The sequence below is a fragment of the Sinocyclocheilus grahami genome, unplaced genomic scaffold (genome assembly GCF_001515645.1).
Source record: "Sinocyclocheilus grahami isolate Dianchi unplaced genomic scaffold, SAMN03320097.WGS_v1.1 scaffold697.1, whole genome shotgun sequence".
Classification (NCBI taxonomy): Eukaryota; Metazoa; Chordata; class Actinopteri; order Cypriniformes; family Cyprinidae; genus Sinocyclocheilus; species Sinocyclocheilus grahami.
This window is the reverse complement of record NW_015505876.1, coordinates 448,895-466,747: the sequence shown is the minus strand read 5'-3', so window position 1 is coordinate 466,747 and position 17,853 is coordinate 448,895. Positions and strand designations below refer to the sequence as shown.

At 36.7% G+C, this 17,853-nt stretch overlaps 2 protein-coding genes across 2 annotated transcripts in view; one reads left to right on the top strand and one right to left on the bottom strand.

Moving 5' to 3' along the window:
• The window catches only part of sh3bp5a (SH3-domain binding protein 5a (BTK-associated)), a 13,864-nt gene extending 6,868 nt beyond the window's left edge, over positions 1–6,996 (bottom strand). The window contains exons 1-3 of the mRNA XM_016243713.1: positions 6,671–6,996; positions 4,245–4,307; positions 1,304–1,432 (exon numbers count right to left, since the gene is read on the bottom strand). Coding sequence (XP_016099199.1) covers positions 1,304–1,432; positions 4,245–4,307; positions 6,671–6,751 — 273 coding nt within the window. The 5' untranslated portion in view covers positions 6,752–6,996. The remainder of the gene's footprint in view (positions 1–1,303; positions 1,433–4,244; positions 4,308–6,670) is intronic.
• Positions 6,997–8,535: 1,539 nt separating this feature from the next.
• On the top strand, positions 8,536–13,881 carry mturn (maturin, neural progenitor differentiation regulator homolog (Xenopus)). The gene is made up of 3 exons (XM_016243712.1): positions 8,536–8,972; positions 12,373–12,495; positions 13,352–13,881. Exons 1-3 carry the CDS (start codon positions 8,802–8,804, stop codon positions 13,457–13,459), a joined length of 402 nt encoding a protein of 133 aa, XP_016099198.1. The 5' UTR covers positions 8,536–8,801; the 3' UTR covers positions 13,460–13,881.
• Positions 13,882–17,853: the final 3,972 nt, after the last annotated feature.

Below are 17,853 nucleotides of genomic sequence, written 5' to 3'. Positions count from 1 at the left end.
TATCTATCTATCTATCTATCTATCTATCTATCTATCTATCTATCTATCTATCTATCTATCTATCTATCTATCTATCTATCTAGTGGTTGTGTGCTGTGCCCTGATTGGCTGTAAAGTAGGCGTTGGCACTCTGACTGAGAGACAGCTGGCACCTGACCGTCTGTCTCATCTACTGACATAGACAGATCATGGTGGTCTTTCAGAGTGATGACAGGACAGTTAAGACCACCTTCATTTGATTGCCAGCACAGACAAGCGCGCACACATCAATCTACACACACTTTCACATTTTGTGTTAAGGAGTTGTGGGTCATTGTGTTCTGAGGAGAAGAGCCTTTTCATGCATTTAGACACATCAGAAGGACGTCATGTTCAGTCTTCTCTCCAGAGCTGTTTCTATCTATGGAAACACCAAAGTCTGTTTGCCAACACATTCCCCTGCATCAGTATGCTGGTCTGCAGGTCGTTCATTATTGAGATGCTGACAGCGCTGGCTGGGTTTGGGGGTGGAAGGTGCTCATTTGATTATGAGAAGTTAAACTGGGGCAAATGTGTTTTTCTTAACATCTGCTCCTATATTTATATTCTCTCAGAAGATCATACTTTCTTTGATCATTGAACACTGTAGTACATTAATAACGTAAATGTGCTGTTTTACAAAGATTACACTATTAGTTCATGCAACTTTATAATGTAAATCAGCTCTTAAGTGCTTTTGCACTGCTTAAATAATGTAGTATAATATAATGTAGCAGACCATCTACAGGGCACAATAATAATCTTTTGCATTGTAATCCTTTCATTTTTAATATTTGGCATGTCTGTGCACTGCTGCGCATCCCTGTGTGTGTAATAAGCAGAGTGTACGCGCATTGTTCATCCACCTATAGGCGCATATTACTAACACGCTCTTTAATTAACAAAAAATAAATAAATGTTGCGCCATTGACTTTTGACCAGGTTTCAGTTGGTCAAAGGCACAGTCTATTTCAGTTGCCTCAAAATAGCAACGCGCCAACAATGCGCCTAAACACACCTCGTTATCAGACCAGCATGCCCATGGGTGCATAAATGGGCGCAAATGCATTTGCTATTTAAACAACGTGGCGCAGGACGTGAAAATGATAACATCGTCGGGCTGAAACTAGCAAAAAACACTTGCGTCTGATCGTTTTTGGTGGCCAATATTTCGGTGCATCCCTAATTCATTCCTTAGATGAGATTCCAGAAGACTCCACACCATGCAAACTCCAGCATAACATATTACTATGAACAAACTGCAGATGGACGAGTTCAAGCTCACCTGACGCGCTGCCCTCCTGGCCTCCCAGTACGGTTTTGAGTCTTCTACAGCTTTACCGATCTTCTTTACCTGCTCGTCCAGCTTGACAGTGGCCTCCACTAGGACGGCTCGAAACTTCTGCCGGGAGTCCTGCAGAACAAAGACCAGTAACACATTATGGGGGTGATTAAATCTAAATTCAGATGCTCAGGTATATCAAATGTATATCCAATGTTTGCATGGTCTCTGACCCTGAATCTCGATATACTGTCAAATTCAATGTGCAGTTCTTCAATTCAGATGTAGATGAGTTTGTTTCTTCATCAGATTTGGAGAAATGTAGCACTGCATCACTTGCTCAGCAATGGATGCTCTGAATGGGTGCCGTCAGAATGAGAGTCCAAACAGCTGATAAAAACATCACAATAATCCACAAGTAACCCACACCACTCCAGTCCATCAGTTAACATCTTGTGAAGTGAAAAGCTGCGTGTTCGAAACAAACAAATTCATCAAAATGTTTTTAACGTCAAACTGTTGCTTCCGGCTAAAATACAACTCCATAATAACGCTTCCTCCAGTGAAAAAGTCCATCTCCTGTTGTTTCTCACATCAAAATCAACCCACATATTTGTTTAGAGCTGTTTTGGCTTGTAAACGGTGCTTGATCTTTCTCTCCTGATTCAGACGAGATTACTTTTTCACTGGAGGAAGTGTTATTATGGATTATGGACTCATATTTTAGCCAGACGTAACAGTTTGAAGTTAAAAACGTCTTAATGATGGATTTGCTTCTTACAAACACTCAGCTTTTGACTTCTCAAGTCATTAACTGATGGACTGGAGTGGTGTGGATTACTTGTGGATTATTGTGATGTTTTTATCATCTGTTTGGACTCTCATTCTGACGGCACCCATTCAATGCAGAGGATTCATTGGTGAGCAAGTGATGCAGTGCTACATTTCTCCAAATCTGATGAAGAAACAAATTCATCTACATCTTGGATGGCCTGAGAGCGAGGACATTTTCAGCTAATGTTTATTTTTGGGTGAACTATTCCTTTAACACAACTTTGTCTCCTAATGAAGTTCATTCACACTTCTAAATATAGCATAAAGCCATCCAATCAGATTGAAAAACAGCATTTTTGTGTGCAGTATGCATCAGTAAACAGTGCGGTCTAAGGTCTTTGTGATGCATTATGGATAATATATTTAATTCAACAGTAGGAACTACTGAATAAAAGACAGTGACTGATGAATTCTTGTCTTTGTGTTGACAGGCGTATTCAAGAGTGAGTTCATGCAGATTCTATGAAATCTGAATAAATCTCAGTGCATTGAAAGGCTCATCATATCCAGGCAGCGTGAACTGCGTGCTCAGGAATCTCTCTGAATTATGTGCGTCCATCTTTCAGTTTCACAGCAATGAAACGCTTCAATAATCAGCCTTTTGTTGCTCCCTGAAAAGCGCTGCTTCAGCTAACACAATTCAGCATTTAACACAGTTAAGAAAGAATCTGCACCCTGCTTTCTAGACAGAAAACTCCCCCTCAGCAGAAAGAAACCAAACACCACGTTTGTTGAATAAGATGAGTGGAGGGCCAGTGCATTCGAGTCGTGCGTGAGTATGTGGTGTCCAGCTCTGAATGAATCTGTCGTCGGGTGGGTTCGGTCGCTCAGATGACATATTTAAAAACACTGACATCTACATCCTTCCATACAGGATCTCAGTGACAAAAACCACATCAGAGGGACACTTCCTGTTCATTCTGCTGAATAAACCACAGGCCAAATATTGCAAAATGCAGAGAACTGTGGATGAGCATTCATAATATTTTTTTTTTATAAAATACAGAGGTCTGATGAGGAACAAATAGTCATGAATCTGAAATTAAGAGGACTTAAAAAAGACTTGTATCTGAATTCTAGGGTTATTAAAACTAAATATTTTTGTATCTAGATACTATTATATTTTTTATAATATATTGTTTTATTAATATTTATAGTTTCTGTTTTGTTTTAATTTTAGTTAAAGTCTTTGTAATTTTGTTGTGTTTTGTCATTTTATTATTTTATTACATAAAAATGTTTTGTGTGTGGTTTTTTTTCAGTTTTAGTTTTAGTTAACCATAATAACTAAAATAAGTTTATGTTGAAGCACTGAAGTTACTAACTGGAAATAAATCAATAAAATAATAATAAAATGAAATAAAAATGAATTAAACCAAACTAGTAATATAAAAAAATAATACAAATGACAAAAGCACATAAAATTACAAAAAAATTCTATGAAATTATAAAAAAATACAAATCTAAAAATAACAGCTAATTCTAAATATTAATCATATTAAATAAAATCTTAATGAAAATATGATAGTAAATAAAATAAATAATACTAAAATAACACAGATTCTACACTGGTTGAGACTAAACTAGCACAACGTTTTTTGGACCACGGTAGTACCATGATATTCTTTGAAATACTTTGGAATACCATGGTATTATCATCTGACACCATCTGTTTACCATGGTAACTTCACAGTATTTTTTGTCAGGGTACATATGCTATATTCAGAAAGGAAATCATAATTCAGCTGAAACAAAACATGGAAATGGACGTTTCTGATGCCAGTTTAGCAACTGCCAATTTACTACTTCTGTGTGTTTGTCCTCTAGAAGAAAGTCATCCGAGTTTGGAACGACAAACATTTTCCTAAACTACTCCTTTAGCTGTCGCGGTTTGTGACTTTCATGATAGGAATTCCAGACTCGGATAGGAGAGCTTTCCTCTGTCTGCTCAACAGATATAATGGCTGTCAGTCACATGCAAGAAACTTCCTATTAGTCAGTGCCGGAGGGGGGAGGGTCTGAGCGTTTAGACATTTTCCACTTTGGAATTCCACCTGCAACCATTTTCAGCAAAAACAGTAACTCCACAAAGCAAGCATGTGAACCTTACCTCCAGTTCGGTCTCCCATCTGTTGATGTTATCTGTCGACTGATTCAGTTTCTCCAGTTCACCCTGTTGAAGAGATAAAGTGAGGCAGAAGGAGTTAAGAAAAACCAGTTCATCTAGCACAACTAGCACACACAGTCTAACACAGAAAGGTTCTTCACTTTCAAGAGAAATGCATCATTTAAAATGATAGTTCACCCAAAAATGAAAATTACCCCATGATTTACTCACCTTCAAGCCATCCAAGGTGTATATGACATTTTTCTTTCAGACGAATACAATTGGAGTTATATTAAAAAACGTCCTGGCTCTTCCAAGCTTTATAATGGGAGTGGATGGTAGCCCAAAATTTGAAGTCCAAGAAATTGAACCAATCCATTATAAAAGAAGTCCACACGGCTCCGGGGGGTTAATAAAGGCCTCCCGAAGCGATGCGTTTGTGTAAGAAAAATATCCATATTTACAACTTTATAAACCTTAATCTCTAGTTTCCGCTAACTGTTGTACGCGCGTTCACGAGAGAGTGGTGTCCAGCGGATGACGTAGCACGTAGGCAAACTCGGTGACGAACGTGGAAGCGCAGAGGAGAGAGCAAAACAAAACACCGGTCACAAATTAGTAATACAAAATGAGGATTTATAAAGAAAAATGTCGGAGGATTTCAATATAAGCCAAGAGGACACTGGTTTTCCTTTGCTGTAAACAAAACTTGTTTCTCGCGAGACTAGCATATTCTCGCCGGAGTTTACGCTACGCCTACGTCATCCGCTGGACACCACTCTCTTGTGAACGTGCGTACGACAGTTAGCGGAGGTTAGAGATTAAGGTTTATAAAGTTGTAAATATAGATATTTTTCTTACACAAATGCATCGCTTCGGGAGGCCTTTATTAACCCCCCGGAGCCGTATGGACTTCTTTTATAATGGATTGGTTAAATTTTTTTGGACTTCAAATTTTGGGCTACCATCCACTCCCATTATAAAGCTTGGAAGAGCCAGGATGTTTTTAATATAACTCCGATTGTATTCGTCTGAAAGAAGAAAGTCATATACATCTAGGATGGCTTGAGGGTGAGTAAATCATGGGGTAATTTTCATTTTTGGGTGAACTAACCCTTTAAAATGCATTAAAAGTTTCACTTCTTTTAATGAAAGTACTACAAGTGGACATTTGAAGCAAAACATGTTGCAAAAAGACAAATGATAAAATAATAGATACAGCGTTCAAAAAGAAGTAGTATCTGGACACTGAAGTCATTCTTGAAAATGTCTACATGCCATTGCATTAGAAAGTGACTTTTAGTGCATGTGTGTGTGTAAATTTGCACACACACACACACACACACACACACAGATGCAAAAGCCTCTAAGTTTCTTCTGAAATTTTCATCTAAAATGAGCATTTTTATCAGGCTCCTATATATTCATGTTCAGTTATTACACTATAATGTTAAAAGGACCTATACATAGACATTTAAGTAAAATTACTGAACCTATTAGGAGCCTGATAAAAATATTAATTTCAGGAGGAAATTTCAGATAGCACTTAGATGCTTTTGCATCTGAACTCTTCATATGTATGTGTATACATATATATATATATATATATATGTATGTGTATGTGTATGTGTGTGTGTGTGTGTCTGTGTGTGTGAGTGTGTGTACCAATGTACCTACTTTTTATATTTTTAGGACTTTTTAGTGAATAAAAAGAATCGTAGGCCTATTATTCTTACACCTCATAAAGCAGACTTAATTCTGCATGTGCTGCACGTGAGCTCAACTGTTTCCTTTACCAACCCGATCTCATGAAAGTGCGTATAAATAGTACGCCAAATAAAAACGAAAACTCGTGGTATTGATACGCAAAAATGGACTTTGGCGTGTATATGCTACGCGATGGGTAGGTTTAGGGTTGTGGGGTAGATGCGTATCATATGTTCGCGAAAACTGCGTATCATATGCACGCCAACAAATTTCGTATCATATGCACGCGAAAACTGCGTATTATATGCACTCCAAACACATGCGTATAATATGCACGCCAAAGTCCATTTTTTCCTTTACAGAGGAAATTGAGTTCTAAATATGACGGCAAAGTAAACATGATTGTCAACGCGGTTCCTCAGTGTAACAAACTATGAAACAATGTAACAGAATATAACAGCTGATGTAACAATGGGGTTCCCCCTATCAGATCAAACAGCAGCTGCTGAACTCTTTGAACAAACAGAATAAGCTATTATCTGATCGGATTATTAATGCTTGAATCCAATCAGAGTCTGATGGCCCGGTCTAACTTCAGTTCTGATTTTGGAAAGGTTAAACAGGACTGAGAAAATAGGAGCAATTTAACATAAGTAACAGTAATACCTAATCCGGTTTAAATGGGTTTGTCGATGTGAATTCGGGATTTTGTTGCTCTGTACCTGAATCCTCGGGTCAACCTCCTCTTCCTCCAGAGCTTCCGAGTCTTCATCCGATTTGTTATCTTTCTCCGTGTCGTTCATTTCGATAGCAGACGTGATTCGTTTATTACTGGCCGAACAAAGCGGGTCTCTGTCCGGGATAACGGGCTCCGATGATCCGTGCGGAGCCGCTCATCTGCGGTCAAACCATCAGTGCATCCAGAAAACGCGATTAAAACAAAAGCACACAATCTTTCCTCATATGCAAAAGATACTAAATCTGCCGAGACACAAACACACACACACAACACCGGCATACACGAGAATGAGAAGCGGCTGAGATCTTGCCCGCCCCCTCCGGTACAAACACTCGCTGTCCTGAACGAGGGTCACTGCAGTTCACATGCACACACTCACACACTGCAGCGCTGTTATTTCAGTGTCATTCATGTTTTGAATTAGGTATTTCAGTTTTCATTTTAATTTTAGTTTTAATTTAGATTAGATTCAACTTTATTGTCACTCTGCAGTTAGCATCTAACCAGAAGTGCAAATAACAGAGTATATAAATAAATATAGATTATGTATGTATACATTAAGATTTATGACATATAGTGCAAGTTATGAGGTAGGAGGGCGGAGACCAGCTCAATGCAAATGACTGTACATACAACATAGGGTGCAAGGAAAGTATAAACAGAAGGTGTATTATACAGTGAGGTACGTAAATAGCATATGTTTATTATTACACTGGATTGTGTATTAGGCATTTTTTACTATTACACACACATACTATTTAGTGTTATTTTTATTTCAGGTTCAGTTTTAGTAATTTTAGTACTTCGATTTATTGTATTTAAATGAATTGCCAAGGTAACATCTATTAAATATTTTAGAATAATAATCCTATATCAATCAATGTTTCATCAAATATTTGTATTTTGTCTTATTTCAGCTTTTCAAAAATGTATATTTTTTTTTAAATACTAATGCACTTTTTGTTTTTGTTTTTTTCAACCCTGTTAGATACGTAAAAAATATTGAAGACACTGAAGGCACTAAACTTTAAAACGACGAAATCCCAATAAACATTCTGTGTGTGTTAGTGATATAGTGATCGTTGAATGTGATTCAGAAAAAATGTCTTCTCAATCAGTTTGCGAAATACTAAAAAAACGTAGTTTTTCCTGGTTCAATCCAGTGTGATCTTATTTGCTGTCCAAACAAAAAACTCTGTGTCAAACATAAACACAGACACGGCTACCGGATGCTCAGATAAAGTTCAATTATTATTAACCCTCTCTGCTTTTCAGGAGCCTGTTTACAGTTCATATACTATTTTTACTTTAGTCCTAAAAACGTAGTATATTAAAATAATAAAAGATATAGCATCTAGAGAGCAGATAAATAAATAGATGAGCAGATGAAGGACAGGTTTATCAGTTTCCAAATGAATACTGACCCTAAACCTGCTTTGGGCAGAGGTCAAACACACCAAACACTGGACTAATGGCGCACTCTAGTGGAGTAGAATAGATAAACAACTGAAATCGTTTCAATCTAGTGGAAAATAAGTTCTATACAGTTCAATTTCAAGACTCTTTTTGGGTGTTTTCCGTGTGTTTTAAATATAATCCCATAATGTCTATGATATAATATATTCCTTCTTAGAAGAATAGAGAATAGAATGTTCTTTAATTGGTGACTTGGAATAAAGTTGAAGGCAGAAGCCAACAAAGCACATGTCCAGCATATACTTGAATGAATATATGATATGACATTTATTATGATTGTTCATATAGAAAAATATTCATGGTATGAAGTGTAAACAGTTGGGAGAAAGGCTGTCTCTTTAGAGATGGTTCCTTATGAAGATGATGACGGTGGGCGCGTGTGTTGTCATGTGACGTCATCCTGCCAAAGGACAGGCGTTGCTCTCCGCACAAGACAAGAGGGCTGAACCGGGTCCGGCCCTGCTGGCCCATTTCAGGAAGACTCCAATACAGGCCGATATGAGACAGTGAGAGCGCAACAGAACCAGAATCATCTGCGATCACCATGACGACGCAGCCTTAGTGCTCAGCATCAGCATCATCCGCATCATCCGCGGCTCAGGTGCGCCGTCCATCCTTCAGGCAGGCAGGCAGGCAGGATGGAGTTCAAAGAGCTGGTGGACACCGCCGAGAAATGGTGCTCCGGGAACCCGTTCGACCTGATCTTCGCCGAGGATGTGGACGAGAGGCGACTGGACTTCTACGCCGAGCCCGGGATCTCGTTCTACGTGCTCTGCCCGGACAATCTCACCGGAGGAACCGACAATTTTGTAAGTATGACATAATCTAGTAAGATCCTCGGGGGTGGGGGGGGGGCGTGAGTGAATGCTGTTGTGTTCGAAATACTCTCTTTTCTCAATTACAGAAAGTACTATGGTAAATAAATATGGTAAGTATGTTTTCTGGCCAGAATATATTTTAAATATATGCTACGTGGATGTTGTAAACTGTGGAGCTCAATAAAATATATTTTTTGAAATTGAAAATATATTCAGTTTCAACCTTCACATACCGAAATATATTTCAAAATGTATTTCATGGGAGGGCGGGGGGGGGGGGGGGGGGGGGGCGTGAGTGAATGCTGTTGTGTTCGAAATACTCTCTTTTCTCAATTACAGAAAGTACTATGGTAAATAAATATGGTAAGTATGTTTTCTGGCCAGAATATATTTTAAATATATGCTACGTGGATGTTGTAAACTGTGGAGCTCAATAAAATATATTTTTTGAAATTGAAAATATATTCAGTTTCAACCTTCACATACCGAAATATATTTCAAAATGTATTTCAGGGGCAAGAAAATAGTGCGAAAATTGTAATATTGTTCTTCAAATGTGACGCGTGAATGTATTTTCTTGGACTGAAATATATGGAGGGCAAAATGTATATTTTTAAATGCTTTTAAAAATATATTTATATTTTAAAATAAAATCTAAATGAAACAAAAATATATATTGGTAGAAAATATATAAAAATAAATATATTTTATATGTAAAATACATTTTGAAACATATAGCAACTTTAATTTTGGGCCATTTTTGTACGCTTATATGTAAAATATAATAGATTTTTTTTTGACGGGATGGTGCACATTGAAGTTAATTGGAGTATTACAGAAATATGAAGGTGGTAATAATTCAGTATGATATATATAAGACTTTTTATTCTTGCACATGTTTTGAGGCCTTCATCTCAAAGCAGATGAAATTATGTCACTGGTTTTGACTGCAGTACTCCATACATGCTTAGCTGTTTTTTTCTTTTTTTGATGTGTAGGATTGTAAGATGCAACAATTTCATTTTAGAAGTTTAATATGCAGGGTATAGACTGATGCATATGGCCTGGTCAGACAGGCACGGGTCATTAATGCAGGTGTTTTATCAGCACAAAGTTCTTATGCACACAGTTCACTAGACACTGTCTCAGAGGAATAAATAGTGCAGATATTCTGTTTTTTAGTGCTGTGATGTAGTAAAAACAAATGCAGCATTTGCATTGATGCTTCTCTTGCGCATGTCTGTTAGATGCATGTTTGCTTTCCATTCAGGAATCGGTTTAAAGGTTTGAAATGAACCACGAGAGTTTACTGTAGTTCCCTCAAATCACAATACATGACCAGACCACTTCAGACCGCTGCACCAGAGTCCCAGAGCTCACAAAAATATCAGCACATGACCGGCAGAACAGGGATCTAATTACTCACACCCATCAATACACCGTTCAATAGGATCACAGAGAGAGAGAGAGAGAGAGAGAGATTTTACTTTATTAATAGATAAAAACTACAGTGGATCCAAAAAAAAATGATTAGGCATATTTTAGCAAGCTTGCATTCAATCTTTGTCAACCTGCTTTTCACAACCAATTTCATTTCATTCTTATTGAATATTCTGTTCACCTGGAAATATGTTGGATTATAAGTATAAGGGGTTGTGAATGGCCACTAATGTTGACTTTAAAATAAAATGAAATGAAATCGTGACAGATTATAAGAATGATGCTTTAGCACAACTACTCACAGCTAACTACAACTGAACTGAATTTTGTTGAGCTCCTCTGATTTGGCCTGTGGTGTTTTTTCCTCCTGGTTCCTGTGAGCTCTGGACAGATGCATAAATAATCAGCCTGTCTCTCTGAAATCAGTAAAAGAAAGTTTTCTCTTCAGGGCATTTGCTCACAACACAGCTTGAGCGGTGATCTCTGAAGAAAGACAGAATGTGTAGAATTAATTCACCACGTGTTGATGTCCCCTGCTGAAACAGGAAGTTGGGCTGGGACATATCAATATTAATAACCTTTAACCATTGTTGAGCATTAGAATTCTGCAGACTTTTACATTTTACATCTGTGTATTTACTGAATTTTAGTTCAAGTTTGCTTGTGCATTTTGCTGCATTAGCTGTTTTCTTCTATTTAATAAAACCATAAAATAAAATGAAATGAAATCGTGACAGATTATAAGAATGATGCTTTAGCACAACTACTCACAGCTAACTACAACTGAACTGAATTTTGTTGAGCTCCTCTGATTTGGCCTGTGGTGTTTTTTCCTCCTGGTTCCTGTGAGCTCTGGACAGATGCATAAATAATCAGCCTGTCTCTCTGAAATCAGTAAAAGAAAGCTTTCCTTTTCCCTGCTGAAACAGGAAGTTGGGCTGGGACATATCAATATTAATAACCTTTAACCATTGTTGAGCATTAGAATTCTGCAGACTTTTACATTTTACATCTGTGTATTTACTGAATTTTAGTTCAAGTTTGCTTGTGCATTTTGCTGCATTAGCTGTTTTCTTCTATTTAATAAAACCAAAAGGTGTTACATACACTGGAATGGTGTAAGCTTATTTTTATTAGAATTCTCTCTTCTATTGTATTCCATTTTTTCCCCCTCATTAAACATTTTTCTCAAATGCAGTTTGGCAGGAGAAGATTATTTGGGCCATCTACTGAAAAATGGTCCCTCTCGCTCGGATAAATATAACGGGACAAAGCGTTTTAGTGTCCCAGATTCTCTGCTGAAAGCTCAACTTTGACTTCAGAGAATTTCTTTTAACCATATATGGACCCATTTTATAAATCCAGAAGTAAAAATATCAGGCAGTTTGAGTTAAAATATTTTTACAACATTCATATTTTTAGTCTGATTGTAGTTTCCATCTGACAAACAAATTTTTCCTATTGCAAATGCTTACGAAATGTGTAAAGGTTTTCATGAACATGCAAAACACTGTTTACATGAAGCACAAATATAAAATTGACTGTACATTTATGCATTTGGCAGGCGCTTTTATACAAAGTGACTTAAATTGCATTTAATATAGATTGTTATCAGTTCATGCACTTGCTGGGAATCGAACCCATGACTGTGGTGTTCGCAGCATGTTTGAGCTTCAATGTAAAGTGTATTTATGGAAAAAAAAGACAAAACACCCCACCAGATTTATTTGGGAAAAAATAGAGCAGTATTAAAATTTGGTTGAAATATGGCTGAATAAATATTTATACGCACATACAATTAAATCTAAAACTAAATCTTAAATAAATACCTAAAATTCTAAATCATAAAGATGCATTTAAACATCATCATCAACTATAAATGCAGATCTTGAGCTAAATGTTTAGTTTTCTGTGAAGCTGCTGGTGAAATGATGTATTTGTGTGTGTTCAGCATGTGTGGAGTGAGAGCGAGGACTGTCTACCGTTCCTGCAGCTCGCGCAGGACTACATCTCCTCCTGCGGGAAGAAAACACTGCTGGAGGTACTGGACAAAGTCTTCAGATCCTTCAGGCCTGTAAGTCTCTCTCTCTACATTCTAAGAATAATTCTAAGCAAAATAAACAATTATACAGTTTCTTAGTTTAACTTTTAATTTTTTACATTTTTTAATGCATAACGTTTGCCAAGCAGTCCATATAAGCTGTGAATGCTCTGCATACGCAAGCCATTTGAGAGATTGATATTTTTGAGAATTATAATGATAAATTCCCTTGGCATTTGAGGTGTAACATAAGGCTTACATAATAAAATATTGGAAATATGCATGTAACTGGCGATTTTCTGCAAATCTGTGCCAGTTACAGAGGCCTTCGACGTTGGCGTCTGTACTCTTTTGCTATGAATCGTCATTATTGTTGCATGGTTTCATTAGTTTGTTGGCAGGCGGGTGATTTCATGCACAAGGAAAGCTGAAAAGTCACACTGTATCTGATGCTAAACTAAAAACGCGACTAAATCAAATGAAAATGTTGTAACTGTACATTTTCATGGTTTCTCAAACAAACCGAATGCTGAAAGTTCACTGAAAACATATCTTCTTACATTTTTTTGGCATAAACAAAGTGTGTTGATGGTATTTAGAAACATGCTTGAGCAAATGAATCAACGTGAACATTTCTGAAGAGTTTTATTGTTCCGTTTGTTTTCCCCATGCTTGACAAATCTTGCATGTGTGACGTGTGTACAGACATTTTTCAAATGTTTTGAACGTGACTGATGTAATCAGGTTTTAAAGCCAAAACTATCTGTTTGCAATCTTATAATGGAATCTTTGGAATGTCAATGCGTGTTACTTTTAAAATTCAGTTTTGTTCTGTTCTGGTTTGATTCTATTCTATTTTGTATGGAATGATTGTGAAATTGTCCTGCAGCTCCTGGGTCTTCCAGACATTGACGATGAAACATTCGATCAATATCACGCAGACGTGGAGGAGGAACCAGAGCCAGACCACCAGCAGATGGGTGTGAGCCAGCAATAATGCCCAGCAGAGAGGCTCCGCGCTGGGCCACAGTCTCTACATCGAGCCCTGCTCTCCTAACCTAACTCACCTGGCTCTTCTTCTTACATACACAAACACACACCGCACCATTACATCATTTAAAATCTGGACAGCTTTTCCTGCACCCTGATTTTAACTCAAATGATCATTATTTTGGTTTATATGATTTCTCATTAACTTCTCATCACATTCAAGCAGAGACAAAACAAATATCTCATTATAATTGTTTTTTTATATAGCCTGTCATGTGACTGGAGGTAGTAAATAAGAAACTTATGTTCAGAATGGTATACTAGTGTACTGTACATTGCTGCACTGTCGTCACATGAGCTCATTACTTTGCATGTTTAATTCAGTGTCATGCAGTTGTCGAAAATTAGGATGTTTTGCATTTCGCATCCAATTTTAAAATTTTAAAAAATCGCAGTCGGTATCACGTCCTATTCATTCATCAGATTGGAAATGGAAGGTAAATGACATTTTGATCAATTCTATCATCCGGGTATTTCTTGCAAACACAAATTTTACATGCAAAATAGTTATAGTAGAATGCTAGTATGATATTCTGAACATAACACTTGTGAATTTGCCTTAGGTAAATAATTAAGGAAAGTCGCTTTTTTTATGTGCACCGATGAATTGTTGACAATAAGACCAGGAACATGTATTAAGAAAGTAAATATGGTCAATTATTTTGATTTCATGTTGACTGTGGATAATCTAGATATCCATTGTGGATTTACTATAACCGTGAATAAGACATTTAACCCGAGGTCTTGTGCTTTAAATCGCTCCAAAATATCTGCTAAATGACAAATAACCAAAGCTGATTGCAAGTGCATACAAAGTATCTGTTGTCAAGGATCAAATTAAACAAGATCAGAAGGTAAATCTGATTATCGCTGGGGCAGAGGTGATGGGGTTAGTGTGTTTTTGGGTGGGTGAGACGTTTAAACAGACACTTGAGTAATCCTCTCTTTGCCTTTATTGTCTTTTGATTGTATTAATCAACATCCTCTGAGTTCAGAACAGTTAACTCAGAGTTTAACCAGAGAAAGGTCAAACTGTGTATCTAAGTCTAAACTCTTAAAATAAAGGTTCATCTGCGGTTCGACACTGAATCCAATTCTTATCAAGATCCGTTTTTGGCCTCATAGGGTTCTTGAGTTGACATGGACTTCTTTAAAGGTGCTCTACACGATTTTTATATATAGAATCAGCACACACCCATTTGCTGTTTAAATATGTAGTGCAGTGATGACATCCTTATCAGAGAGTGAAGTCTGCACAAGAAAAATGTAACTAATCTGTTACAGATACTGAGAAAAAAAATGTGTAATTAAATTACAGTTACTTATGAAAATGTTAACAATTACAGGGCTTACATCTGAATATTTTCACACACACACACACACACACACAGACACACACACACACACACACATCTTAGTGAGGACATTGTATAGACTTCCATTGATTTTCTATCGGGTTAATGATATTTTCTGTCAGCTAACCCAACCGCTTCCGCTAAACGTATCCATCACAGAAACATGTGCAGAACACTAGATTTACATTAACATCTTTTGGCTGATTTATAAGCCTCTTTAACTAGTGACGGCCAGTGAAATGTCCTCACTAGTGGTTTGTCATGATCTTTAACTATATAAGTGAGGACATGTGGTCCTCCCAAGTATAGTTAAACCAGTACACACACACACACGTACAGATTTAATTGATTTTATTGATGAAATAGATTTTTTCCCAAAATGTCTTGACTGTTCTAAAATATGAGACACCAATGTTTCAGGAGTTTAAAATAGGACACATGCTTATTCGATAACTGTTTTATTTTCTATTTGTGTTTATGTATATGCTTTATTTTTTAAGATTAACTGTATCCTGACATATTTGCTACGCAAAGATTTGATTTTAAAAAACTACTGTGTCTTATGATCTTAAATTTGTATTTAACCTCAGAATGATCTCAAAGTAAAAAAAAAAAAAAAAAAGGTGCTAAAGTCTGATTTTGTGGTGACTATGCTTTAAAGTGAAATTATTATAATCTTAATTCAAGTGGATTTTTGAGGATTCTGAAAGTCTGGCAGTAATCAGTGTTGAGTACTATACTGTAAGGTTAACCCTGCCTGGTTTACATGTTTAAAAATGTTTAACAGTTAAAAACATTCATTTGAAATGTAGAAAAGTAATCCAAAAGTAATCAGTTACATTAATAAGGTAATTGAAATAGTTACACTACTTATTAAATTTTAAATAGGGTAACTTCTTGTAATCTGTAACCTATAACTTTTCCAAGGCAACCTTCCCAACACTGGTGTCTTGTAATCCGAGCTTTCATGGGTTTTTTTTTTCGGCAGTCGGGACGGCCGGGGCGTGTTTGTTATTGTATGTAAGCCACTCCCTTTAAAACTTATGCCCCACCCCGCATTTATAATGAAACCGCCTACACCGCTCTGGAAAAGCAAGATGGCTTGTTGTCTACATTTACCTCTGCAAGACGTATTTTTTTAGAGTGTTTGAAAAAAATACGCCGATAGCACGTTTCCTATCAGATGTCTAATAGACGTTTAGAAAATGTCTTTAAGATGTTTATGATTTAGAGTGTATGTAAAACTGACATCTGAAAGAAGTCTATCAGCAGTGTGCTATCTGGGTCGTTATCTTTCGAGTTTTTGATGTGTTGTGTGAGAAGTGGTGTGGCCGAGGCACACATTTTGGTTTGAGATGCACTGCTCCCGTGCAACATCTAGTAGCTGAGAAATCATAGCACCTTTAAAGAAGGCGTTGATTAGGAAGTTCTTAAAAATCTGTTTTTATAGCATTTTTAAAAAAAAGAACCAGAGACTAAATAGTTGGAATTGTAATGTAACATCAAACTGTAAAACCCTGGATATCACCAGAACCTTTATTTTTAAGAGTAGGCCCATATATATCAGCTGATTCTGGTGACTGCTGTGTAATGGTCTTGTGACCTGATGTCGCAGTTGCCATCATTTATCTGCTGTCATTTTATCAGTACAAACACTTCATGATGGAAGGACTGCACAGACAGCCACAGGAGAGGACATAATGTATGTGAATATGCTGACGTTACACATGTGGCCGCTAAACTTCCTGTCTTCTGCTTCCATAGTGTCTTCCTGCACACGCCCAGTCTAAAGTGAAGCCTAGAGATGAATTATCCCAACATTAAATGGAAGTGTTACTGAGATAAAAGCTGCTGTTTTTATGTAGTTATGTAACAGCTCTGTACCAGATTGTGATATTTTATTTTATTTTACTATTTATCTATTTGTCCCATGGTCTAAACTTCTCAATTTTGCCACTTTTTGTGTAATTTTACTTTCTTTTGCTTGACTTTATGTAACTTAACCTTTTAAAAATGTATTTGTTTGTTTATATGTATTAATTTTTTTCCCCACCTGACTGTCTTCATTGTGTAACAGTGAAAGCTTTATACCGGATTTGTGATTTCTATTTTATTTATTATTTATATTATTTATTAACATTTATCTATTGCTTATTATTAGCCCTTTTATGATTTATTTATATACTCCTTTGTGTGTGTAAATCCATATTTTCGTCACCTTTATAACTAATAATTTAATTTCTAAGAAGATTGTTCAAATCTTACAGTGTGGTAATTGGAAATATTGTTATTGATTTTAGATTAATATTGATCAGCCTGTTGAGCCTGTAGAGTCATTTAGAATTAAACTGGAGTAAAATTCGTTTGGGTCAGCATGTACTGTAACCTAAAATTCAACAATTAAATTTGAGTGTTTGAGAATATGAGTGTATTCTGTATTTCTTAGCCTTAAAGGGGTCATATGATGCGATTTAAATTTTTCCTTTCTCTTTGGAGTGTTACAAGCTCTTGGTGCATAAAGAAGATCTGTAAAGTTGCAAAGACTAAAGTCTCAAATCCAAAGAGATATTCTTTATAAAAGTTAAGATTCAGCCACGCCTACCTAAAACGGCTCGTTCTAACACGCCCCCACATGTCTACATCACTATGTGGGAAGATTTGCATAACGCCGCCCAAATGTTCACGCAAAGAAAGAAGTCGTAACTTTTATTCTCGCTGTAGTATTGTTGCTGCCGCCGCCGCCGTGTCATGAAGACGCTGTGTGCTTCGTTGTGAAAGAGAAACTACTTTGTTTGGTCTTCCAAAAGAGGACGATATCCACTTTGTCATGCCTAGAGCTGATCTGTGCTGGTCGCTGAGGAAATACATCAACTTCGCACGGTGGATCGCCGACAACAATAATGTACAGTATGTGGAAAATAATGTGTTTTTTGAACCTTAAACCGCATAAACACATTTCATTACACCAAATACACAAAATAATGTT

What these genes read in the sequence shown, in the direction of transcription:
- mturn (XM_016243712.1), top strand. Translation starts at nt 8,802, where the DNA reads ATGGAGTTCAAAGAGCTGGTGGACACCGCCGAGAAATGGTGCTCCGGG. An exon ending in CCGGAGGAACCGACAATTTT is followed by an intron (nt 8,973 to 12,372) that starts GTAAGTATGACA and finishes GTGTGTGTTCAG; the next exon opens with CATGTGTGGAGTGAGAGCGA. An exon ending in TCTTCAGATCCTTCAGGCCT is followed by an intron (nt 12,496 to 13,351) that starts GTAAGTCTCTCT and finishes ATTGTCCTGCAG; the next exon opens with CTCCTGGGTCTTCCAGACAT.